The sequence below is a fragment of the Daktulosphaira vitifoliae genome, unplaced genomic scaffold (genome assembly GCF_025091365.1).
Source record: "Daktulosphaira vitifoliae isolate Bord-2020 unplaced genomic scaffold, ASM2509136v1 Scaffold_1, whole genome shotgun sequence".
NCBI classification, from domain to species: domain Eukaryota; kingdom Metazoa; phylum Arthropoda; class Insecta; order Hemiptera; family Phylloxeridae; genus Daktulosphaira; species Daktulosphaira vitifoliae.
The window spans coordinates 16058895-16071004 of record NW_026099572.1 but is presented as its reverse complement, the minus strand read 5'-3'; the positions used below and the strand labels follow the sequence as shown (position 1 = coordinate 16071004).

The window sequence follows — 12110 nt, the reverse complement described above, 5'->3', positions numbered from 1 at the left end:
GTCATTTTAAATCCCTCCCTGTGGGCAGATAAAGGGTCAGATTTATAAAACAAATATATCAAAAGATAGGTAAAGACATTATGCATCTATAAAAAAAAATTATATTGATTTGTTCATTTTTGAAAAAGTTATGGTAGTTTTAAGTAAAAAAAATTTCGAAAATTACCGATTTTTAAATTTGTAATTTTTTTTGGAGATTTCCCCCATTTACGGGGAACGAGGGAAATTTTTCAATTTTTGAGGGTAATTTCTTCAACTAGATACGATTTGTGATCTTTTGACATATTGTTGAAAGAAATCGGTTCGATGAGATCTGAGAATAAGTGGTAACAGACACAAAAAAAAACACATCATAGTTAAATTAATATCTTCTCAGCTTTGCATTGAAGCTAAAAACGAATTTCGGTGTTTACTATTAAGGTAGATATATCAGAAATTGAACTTTTACCCAACTATTTCATTTGATAAGTTTTGCATTTTATAATGCTAAAATTATTTATATCTTTTCTCCTGAACGTTTTTTTGGTAAAATTATGTAAAAGTAATTGTTATTGATTTTTTTAAAAATTTTATTTCATTATAAAGAACAAAATTTTTCAGATAATGTTAGTATCAATAATTATAAAATTGCAGTTGGTTTAAAGTTAATCTTTAACTTTTATCTAATTTAAATTAATTTTAAATGTGTTGTACATTAAAAGTTATAAAAAATTAACTTTTCTTTGTACAAAAATAACAATTATATTCATTACTTTAGGATTAATTTTTTGTATAAATTATATTTATTTGTTATATTATTATTTTTTAAATATTTCTATATAAAATTGTATAATATTTAGTACCATATTGTTATCATTGTCAAAAAGTAATTAAGCGATAACTTATTAATTTTTTTTGGAACAATAAATTAAGATTCATATCTTATCAAATAACTTAGAATAATAATTTTTATGCAATTCTATTATTGAACCTTGTATTTATTTATTTTTATAAGTCTCTTCAAAGTTTTGTTGAATTAAAAAAAATAAAATTAAGTTATTTGGTGACTAATTGTACGACGGTAGCCATAACGGAATCATATTTAAGAAGAAACTCAAAAAAAGAATTACTCAATCAAATACAAATTTGATTTTCAATAGAAATTAGTAATATTTTATGTCAGAATATTAAATCATATATAAAATGTTTTGGATCAAATATTTTAATGTAGAAATGTCATTATCATGAAAACATTTTGTATTTTAATTGACTAATATGTAACAATAATTATTAGTGCGTATAGAAAGTCTAAATCCAAAATACCACAATAAAGACATTACTTTAAATAAATGAATTATCACGTATGCCTCATACTCCCGACCTGTATGGAATGTATCGTGAACTATGGTGAGTCTTAAGCTAGAAGGGATCCTATAAAATTTATTTTTCATTTTCTTTTGCAGTAAAAGCATAATTTAATTTATTCTGATTAAAAGTAGATTAATTTCGACTGTAAATTGAGCATTTTGAAAATCACATAACGCGAAGCTTTCAGGATTAATTTTGGTAGATTGAAAGAGACTTGGACAAGTTGATTGAAATACTAATTGACGACGAAAACGGGATCGACGCATAAACCACTCGATCGGAAATAAGTTCGATTTGTGGGCCTACAGTCCGTGGCGAAGAACATTCATCCACTCAGTTCTGCCTTCGAAGTGTTGTGAGATTGCTTTCTAAGTCTGCGGTTGCAAATTTCGACTACTAAAATTTCACTTCATTGTCTCAGCTGAATCTTCTAAACACCACTGCTCTATGTGCAAAACTCAGAGAATTGAATACGTTTTCGTATGAGTTGTCCATTTTTGGAGTACAATTGGAGTGTGTTTAATGATTAAGGAGGCGAACGTCCCGGGCCTCACGAGCTTTAGTGGCCAATCTATAATTTTACTAGCCTCCTAGTCATGATTAGTGACAGAGTTTTCTGGGTTTTTTTTGCTCATAAATTTTTTTTCTGTAGTGATATTTCCATTGAAATATAAGTCCTAATCGAAAGGTTCATCCAGACAGCCGCTCAGATGGAGATAATTGCAATTTGTAACAGACGTTTGCCGATGAAGTGTGTTATGATTAGTTGTGATCGCTACCATTCTTTATCGCGTTGCTGTCGTTCAATCAGTAAGTCAGAGTTTAATAATTTTCAAACATTTGACTGCTGTGTTTTGTTCGAATTATCATTTTCTTTGTTTCTAATTTCATATTTATTTTATTATTCAATTTTTTTTTATATAATTTCAATTTTTGTACTGGATGTACTTTATAATGTAATTTTTTTAATCTTTATTTATTTAGTTTTACTCGCATAGTCAAATATCATTTGTAAAATACTATGTCTGTTGTTTTCTAAACGAAATAAAGCTAAGTCCAATATTTAAAAATTTTGTGTGTACATTTTATAACATAACATTATAAACAGCTATCTGGTTATTAACCTGAAGGTATATTTGAAACTAGTAAACTTCAAATTAATGTTGGATAGAGAGCGCCTTCAGTAAAGACTTACCGGACCAGTTGTCATAAACACCGTCATATATATCACATCACATGACAGTTGATCTCTAACGTCTTTGCTACTACCCATCACTTGTCAACCTATTACAGTAAATTTGGCGTCAACTATCTACCGTGTCAATTGCATACAGTCCACTTTACCTAATTAAAAATTAGGTTGTTGCATAAATTTCGAGGAGAGGGTCATGTCTCTCTAGCCAATTGTGGCGTGGGGAATATATGTGTAGTAGTTTTTGCCAGTATAAAATCCTGTATGGTTACCTATCCGAGAGCACTCGGTTATATGTGTTGTTTAACATTAGAGCTTATTAATAGTTAATGTGTTCACTAAATATCTACATTTATATAGATATTTCCTTTATTAATAATACTGTACTCTACAACTTGTTCCAAAAAAATTACTAGACTTATTAGTTAAATATTTATATTTTTACTGATCATAAAATTAGTTTTTGTTTAAAAGCTAAGTACGACATTTTACAATTGTTTTAAAAATATGTTAGGATAAATTTTATTATCACGTTAATAAAATATATAAAATTATTAATTTTTCATTGTATGAAGTTATATTAGTTAAAATCTCTTTAAGAACTTCTCCATTTCATTTTTTTGAAATCAAACATTATTTATCCTGTTATGGTCAGATGTCCTTTATTTCCTCTGCTAATTACGCCCTTTTGCTTACAGTCACCGACTAATATAAAATCTATTGTTCCTGGATTTTTCATGTTTTTAATACGGTGTTGCATACTATAATTATGGCACAAGTGATAAGAATTTTTCCAAGAAAAAACATTAATAGAACTTACTAGACGTTTCTTTGCATATCAGCAAATTCCACTTGACCGCATATTCTTTTTGCAATAACTGTTACAAATTCTATCAAGTATGGAACTTCCAATAAAATGTCACCCTATAAATAAAATTGTATTTACAATATAGATATTCATTATTTATGTTAAAGATTAGAAACTAGCTTTCGAAAATTCCAGTTGATTGGACACAGAAATTAGCAAAAAATTGTCCAATCCGTTGGTCATCTGCAAACCTGAAATATACTTTAAGGGCACCACGTCTTTTGTTTTGCTATACTTATCTGTTTTTTCTACAAATACCAGGACATCCTTGGTTACGATTAACAATCTTTTTCTAGGCTTATATCCCCTCCTATCAAATTTTGTTATCCATGAAGCGTACTATTGATAAAGAAACTTTGTAATTCATAAATACAAGACTTAAATAGTCGGAGTTTTGAATGGAACTTACTAGGTATTCATTTATAGTTCCTTCATCAAAATCATTTGACGAAGTGGATAATTTAAAATCTGTCATAAATCCATCGCGATTCACTTGAAATTTGTAGCGTACACTTTCAGGGTAAGAAGCTTTCTTCCCTAACAAAAATTTAAAAAAAATCTCGCATTGTTCGTTGTGTTTTAATCGAAAAAATATTTTGCGTAATAATAATAACACCTTTAAAAATATCAGATGCATGAAGCTTAAATTTCAACTGTTCGTATAATTCTGGGTTTTTGCCCAACTCCAATCGATAAACCTGAGATAGCCAAACGCGATGTAACTTCTTAATATGCGAGAGAGCCTATAAATTAAACATAAGTATATATTAAAGCCAGAAAAAGAAGTTTTTTTCAAAGATTAAACTATTGGTTTTTTCATTTTTAATTCATTTATATTTTCATAATGTTACGATGTAAAATTAATAAAACAAATTATATTATTGCTTGGATAAATACAAAAATTTTATTACTTCAGAACAACAATCTGGAGGTTCGGGCCATGATTGATCAGATATTAAGTTTTTAGGGAGCGATTTGGATAAGGATATTAAAAATCTTGCTCTCTTGTACCCTATAAACCGATGGTTATACTTATTGGGAGGTTCATTCCTAGTGATAAATCCTCTAATAAATCTAAAAATAAATAAACACAAAAATTATTTAACCAATACCGCATTCGCGGTCAAAATACTTTCGAATAACCGCCATGGCGTTTAATATTTTCCGGTATTTCCGGATGGCCAAAAATCGCCTGACATTTTTCTGAATCAATATTACTCGTCCGGAAACGATTTCGTACTCTTTGATTTTGTGTAATCGTCTTTGTCGTTGTCGCTCTTTAAATATTCGTTGACATTGTATGGTAACATCCTTTAACTTCAAGAACCTCTTACGAGTTATATGTCCTCTCCATAAGGACTGAATTGTGGTAACCAATATGTGTCTTTGACTTTGAAAACGAGTTTCGATATCGAACACAGTTTTTGGGTGTTTGATTAATATTTTATTTCTACAAATAAAAATATAAATACGTGTAGCTCATTTTATTAAATATTTTCAAGTGTAACTGCACTTGCTTTCCAATTTTATATTCATTGTCAGTGAATCCTAAATATTGAATCAGACGTCTTACTGCTTCAACAGGCTTAAACTTTTTGTTCCAATGTGGCCACGTATCTGGACATAAACACTTGTATCTTGTGAGAAATGACACAAATAAATCACGAAACGCAAATCCTGCTTTTCGGATTCGTAATATTTCTCCCAATCCAAGAAACGTAACTTGATTCCGAACTAGTTCCCAGTTAAATTCAGCTATACATATTAAGTTATTAGCGAATAATTTAAAAAAAACATTAGACCATCATGGTAATACTTGGGTCTTTAAAGTCATTCGGTTTGATGCATCTAATATATGATGGTTGTTTGGTTATAAGTGTTTTAATGAGTTGATTCAAACTTCTTTTAAACTGTTTTAATGTAGTTTCTGGTATTTTTTTGTTCGGTGTTTTGCAGTCAGAAAATATCACCTGGAAAATATTTTCAGTTTTATATACTTTTTATTTTTATACACTACTATATCTTGTATAATTCAAAACTAAAATTATTATTATTTCTAAAAAGCCAGTATAAAAATTGAGAATACATAAAAAAAGATTAACATCATAACTATTACTACCATGATATTTCTTATATTTTTTAGTTCACGATGTGCTTAGAATAAATAACAAAATTCATAATTTTATATTAGAAATCTTTACATTTTATTTTATTATTTATTATTCACTGATGATTTGATGGTTGATTGAAAGAGATTTTAACCTTTATAAAGGATATGTTATGTCGTCATATAAAATTAACTAATAAATTATATGAAAGCTATGTAATTAAAAAAATGGTTAAAAATTAAAAATAATCTCATCTTGTACAATTTATTAAAATTTTAAAATAGCTATAAATTTGTTTTTAAAATATTAGAGTGAACTATTACTAATATTTACAACACTATAAATTAAAGTTAACTTTATTTATAGTCTTCTACTACATAACAAACCAACAAAAAAACAAATCTGTATCAAGTGTTAATTATTTAGATCAGAAATTCATTCTTAGGTATAGAATTAATGTTTTGATAATCTAAACTCGTGATAATTATTATCATGAGTAGGTAACTTAGTGAATTCATTATTTTATTAGTATTAATATATTCATATAAATATCAATAATAAAAATTGTATAAGTAAATATAAAATTATTAAGTAATGGAAGGGTATATGATCGTAGATAATAATTATTAGTAACGTACTATATTGAAATGTAGTGATAATTATTATTTTCGTATTTTAAGGAAATTAAATCAAATGATACAGTTTTTAAATGTTGATTACATACCTTAATAATTTCATTAGTAGATTTTGACATTACTTGACTTAAGTCACAAAACAGAGGGTCATTATTTTTTTCCAGAAAATCACTCGCGTCGTATCGTACTGTGCCTGCAAAATGAACTATTTCGAATTCCTAAAATATGTATTATAATATTAATTATGGGCTCGTTAAAAAAATATAGTATTAGTGTAATAAAATAGTAAATGTAACCATAAGCGCTATTGCTTTTTTCTTGGACTGTAAGTCTGCTAATTCATAGCAAGTAAAGTACTCATGGTCTTTGATTCTCTCTGATAACTCATGCAAGAATTTTACGCTTGAAGCATCTGCTTGTATTAAGTTTTCATCGTTCAAACACGATATGATCCCTTAAAAATTAATACATTGATAAGTTAATATATATAAATCCATGTAATGTATATTTATAGATTTTTAGATTATTATACCTCTATTTCTATCTTCAATCATATCACATATGATTTTGTTGTCAAAATACTTGACTGGTGTCCATTCAACACCTTCACTCAGGTATTCTTCTTGTTCTGCTTTAAGTGTCATGTCAACAAAAAATTTTTGCATTTTTTCATTGCAATAGTTGATACAAAACTGTTCGAAACTAAAAAAAGTGAGTTATGTTATCATTATTATTAAATCACAAGTGGATTATTTAACATTTTTAAAAAAATATAAGGTCTTAAAAATTGTTGCTAACCCGTTGTTTTGTAAAATTTCAAATCCATAAATATCGAGTATGCCAATAGATTTTGTTTTGTTATTTCGATTGGTTTTCCTTGGAGTTATAGATGTAGGCTGTAAAGTTTTGTTTATATGTGATACTAACCATTCAAACAATCTACTATAAATCGCTTTGGCCAATGCGTCTCTAGCATATATTGACGTTTCCAAGTCCAGTTGTGATCGTATCACTTCACCATTGGCTTCTATTGTTTTGTTAGTTAGAGCGAAGTTTAAATCTGCTTCTGGAACGCCCAACAACTGCAAGTATAGTTTTCAAATAATGAAATAATATCTATCTGAAACTATTTCTATAATTACTAATCAGTTAATCGTTTTAACTACTAAGCTATTCGAAACTAAATTATAAATTTTTAGCGAATATAGTATATGTATACTTCAGTAACTATCCGCATTGTGCTAGTGTTATCGATTTTACATTTTCCGTCGCACTGGTTAATTTTTATGTTTCCTAAGTGCAAAATGCTAGCGACAATTTTTAAAATATTCATCTTTTCATCTAGATCAAACTCGAGTACTTGTAATGCCTCTAAAGTCTCTCTATACTTAATTGAATCTTCTTCGTCATGCTAAATTTTTTTAGGCATATTATAGTAAAATAAGAGAAAAAATTCTAATTTATATTTACGTTTTTTTGCGGGTGGCTATTGTCATAATTGTATCCATAAGGCTTTAAATAAGAGTAATCTACTTCTTTATCAATTTCAAGTAATTGTGTTAAGTATTCGTCTGCTCCATTTATCAACTGGTAGAATATATGATAATTTCTCTCTTGACCTCTGTGCTTTACTACTCGAGATTTTTCTAGTAAATAGTTCAAGACATTTCCACCAATAGGTTGCCCCTTAAACATTTTTTAACATAGCTTTATTACTTGAGGAATTTCTACTTGCGCGCGCGTTTTATGAGTTATATTATTTAAATAATTGTACTATTGATTTATGTTTTCTATAGAAATTATTTTCACAATTTATTTCTAGTCTTTTTATGAAAGTATGTTATATTAAAAATACAGATATTATATTACTTTTATGCTTACTGATTGGTCAAATTGGACATCCATATACTTTCCAAACCTACTAGAATTATCATTGTTAATAGTTTTAGCATTACCGAATGCTTCTAAAACTATATTGGACACTATAAGCTTATCTTTAATTGTCTCAACTCCACGGGATACAGTAGCGATGAATTGCAAAACTTTTTTGGACGTTTCTGTCTTTCCTGAACCGGATTCTCCTAAATAAAAAACATAAGATATGATTTTAACGGGTTTATCGTTTAGAAATGAATAACATATGTGTTATATAGTATTTAAAATTCTGTAACATTATCATAAAACGTGAATAATTTCCATAATATAATATAAAGGATGTCCTTTAAAATTTAACACTAAATAGTTTAATGTTTTGATACGTTATATATTAGTTATTAAGTCGTATAGAAACTCTAATTATCGATTATAAATTATAGAGTATTACTCTATATGAAAACAGTTAGTAATCTGAGCTGAAAATTAAGAAGTAAATTTTATTTATATCCATTTACGTAATTTATTGTTCGTATTGTTAAATTTAATTTATTGAATATGATCAAATTTTTTTGTTGTTGAGATGATTGGAAAATTCGATTATCCCGTATTATTCTAATAATATTTTTATCATAATACCTGATATTAAAATACATTGTTCTCGATGATATTCGTTCAATGATTTGAATGCATTAGCTGATGTTGCGAAACTATAAAATAAATAAAATTTTTTATGATTTCATTATAAAAATATATCTAAAATATGAAATGAAACAAAAAAATGTCGAGATAATAAAGTATATTAAATGTTAATTTTTTTAAAAATTTGTTTCAAATTATAAATACGAATGATCTATCCGAATCTTAAAAATGCAAATGCTTAAATAATAATGAAAAAAAATCTACATATTTTCATACTCTTATTGTTTTTCTTTATACTCCCTTTTTTCCTGTTAATCGAATATTAAGTTACTAGGAGTTGAATGCAATATTTTTACATAAATCTTCTTCTTCTGCGTCTTCCTCGCCTTAATCCCAACTACTTGGGGTCGGCCACCCTTATCCTAAACTTCCACTTGACACGATATCCCACATTATCTACGCTCACATCAGCTGTCCTCATATTGTATTCAATAGCATCCCTACATTTTTTTTTTTGGTTTTCCTCTACCTCTTCTTCCTTCAACATTCATTTCTATGATTGTTCTTACAGCTTCCGATTTTCCTCTCCTCATAACATGACCAAACCATCTAAGTCTATTTTCTCTTATCTCACCTGTTGTCTTCGTGTACATTCGAGATGAGACAATTCGCCTAAGTTTTGTTCAGGACACCTCATACTATTTGACAAAAATTTTACGCTGGCTGTCGACCTGATGCAACCTCATTAGTCGCTTCTTACGTGTGACAGAGGGCCGTGGAAGTATTCTTATCCCATATCTACAGGGATAACTATTTTTACATCAATAGATTTAGTAAATCAGAAAAAGTTCATCTTTACGTAAGGATCCGTTATAGATGAGTTTAACAAACTTTATTCAAAATGATAATGGTTTATTGATTTATTAATAATTAATAATTAACTCACACATGTGGCATATCTTCAACGTCATTTTTGCTGTAGTACTTGAAAATTAATTTGTTGGTGTATATTGATAACATTCTGTACGGATTCACGCTAACTAAAATATCACCAATGTATGTCTGTGGAGCAAACGTTGTGAAATTTAGTTATGTTTAAGATGTTATTAAACTGTAGAATTTCCCTCTAAGTATTTCTAGAAAAACTTGTTAACTTAAATGGGGAAGATTTTATTATATAATATTGTACTGATGTAGAGTATAAGTCGTTCAACATACAATAGTTTGGTATATTTAGTATCATATTCGCATGAACAAAATATTATTTCGATTCACGACGTCTGCGAAACAGATAATTTTCTAGTAGTTTTCAATGATTTATAATAATATGTGTTCAAGCGAATAACTACTGTACCATGCATATTGCCGTTTTTATTTCAAATACATATATATACCTTCATTGGATATTAAGTATAGGATCTATAAACGTAGTAATATTATGACATAAATGATTATAGCATCATTTCTCAACACCACTTACGGGGCTACGTCGTTACGCACTTCATACAGCACTTACAAAAATGTGTTTTTTATTGTAATCCTACCATCGACAGTCTTTGGTGGACCGATTATATTCTTTGTTTTTATTTTACATCATAAAATAAAAAAACGTAATATTAGCTAATGATTACGTCTATAGTTATTCCTTTGAACATTATTGTTACACTTTGTTTTAAATAGTTTCTATTCGATTTTATCACGTGGTATAAGCCGTTAGATATACTTTAGTATTTTTTATTTAAAAGTAAATTTTTTTTATAATAAAGTCTTAAACTATTTAAAACTAGTATATTACCTAGAATAAACTACTTATCATACGAGTTGATAATTTTGTAATTTAATTTTATATTCAAAAACAAAAAAAAACAATTATTATCTATAGCTATTTTATTAATCTTTATAAGTTATAGACACATGAAGTTTTATATTATAGAAAATATTATTAGTGATGTGCATAAAAATAATTGGTATTCTTCATTAGAAAAATTAAGTAGTAGTCTAAGTAAGCTATCGACTTAAAGTAAATCTTTATACTTAAATACTTTATACCTTAAATTTTGTTATTTAAAACTGTGATATATTCGTGATTAAAATAATTATGTGATAATTAAGAGGCTAGTGTTAGTTAAAAATTTAGTTTAAAATTCTATAAACAATTATAGTTATAAAAAATATTGTTACTTACATAGATTAATCCCTTTTGAAATCGCTTTTTTAGGTTTCTTATTAATTGATTTTCATCACACTTGTTCAATAATACCATGTTCGCCATTCCGTCTGAATCCATTGTTCCATAAGCCATGTAAATTATTTTTAGGCAAAGAGTTACTTGAATTCAATAAGATCTACTAGTATCAAAACGCTTTAATTATGCGTTAAAGCTACAGGAGTATTCTTATTACTAGCAAACACTATACTATACCTTAATCGTTTGGTTGATATTATCTTTAATTTTATCTAACTTAATGAAATGTTTTATTATTATATGATGAATAATGTGATTAGGATTTTAAGAAAATTTTATAATTAGCAGGTTATGTTAAGGGTTTAGAATTTTTATTGGTAGTGATTAATTTTAATCGCCCTCATTTAAAAATGAAATGCATTCTATCTAATGTTATAATTCGTTTTTTAATGGGATAGCTAATTGTTTATTATATGTTTTATTGTATTGTAGTTTCTATAGAGGTTCGAAATATGACAACTGCATTATTGATAAATACACTTGTTTTTATTAACTAGATATTGTATTATTAGCAATGATAATTATTTTATCTGACTTATACAAAAAACTAAATGATAGCCGTTTGTTAAAAAGTTTATAAGATGTCCGATTTCCTAAATATATTGTATTCACTATTGGTATTCCTGCAGTGTTTCTCAACCTAGGGATCGTGACTATTTTAGGGGTTACAAACTAGATATTTGGAGTTGTTAAAATATGATTCAATCAAGAAAATATACAAAGTGGTCTGCTATATTTGGAAAATCCCTATAAATTTAAATTTAAAAATATAGAAATTATTATATAATAGTACCATTACAGAGCGATCTAAAATCAAAAATGTATAGATATTATTTATTTATAACACTTAATGATACGCAGAAAAGAAGTATTTTAAGAAATTTTACTACATAATTTTTCTCTTGTTTATCACAAAACTGCGAAGATGTTACCACTCGCCTTGGATTATTCAAGGTAAGGAAATCCTATTTAAGAAACCGCTATTAACAGACAGCTATAGTCTTGTAATATGAATAAAACCCAGCACAGGGGGGTCGCGGCACAGTTGTGACGTGGTATAGTTGGATCAAGTATAATGATATCTGACAGTGATTAAAATCACTATCAAAAATAAACGCTTCGATGCAAATCTTTAGATAGTGTTTAATTTTAAAAAAATTGGTGTTTTATTCCAAAAGCTACTTGATCTGCTGGTTCCTTA

General features: G+C 27.5%; 1 protein-coding gene across 1 annotated transcript; it reads right to left on the bottom strand.

Annotated features, from left to right (window-relative positions):
* Positions 1–3067: 3067 nt before the first annotated feature.
* Positions 3068–10951, bottom strand: LOC126900942 (unconventional myosin IC). The gene is made up of 19 exons (XM_050677018.1): positions 10850–10951; positions 9611–9726; positions 8662–8732; positions 8032–8231; positions 7621–7836; positions 7370–7561; positions 6949–7232; positions 6683–6852; positions 6447–6604; positions 6240–6368; positions 5224–5377; positions 4925–5162; positions 4540–4857; positions 4319–4481; positions 4024–4150; positions 3817–3944; positions 3528–3746; positions 3360–3463; positions 3068–3300 (listed from the first exon to the last, which is right to left on the bottom strand). The coding sequence occupies exons 1-19, from the start codon at positions 10949–10951 to the stop codon at positions 3177–3179; spliced, it is 3213 nt and encodes a 1070-aa protein (XP_050532975.1). The 3' UTR covers positions 3068–3176.
* Positions 10952–12110: the final 1159 nt, after the last annotated feature.

Coding starts and splice junctions, on each gene's coding strand:
- LOC126900942 (XM_050677018.1), bottom strand. CDS start 10,951: ATGGATTCAGACGGAATGGCGAACATGGTATTATTGAACAAGTGTGAT. Junction 6,605..6,682: donor GATTGAAGATAGAAATAGAG/GTATAATAATCT, acceptor TTAATTTTTAAG/GGATCATATCGTGTTTGAAC. Junction 5,163..5,223: donor GAATGACTTTAAAGACCCAA/GTATTACCATGA, acceptor TAATATGTATAG/CTGAATTTAACTGGGAACTA.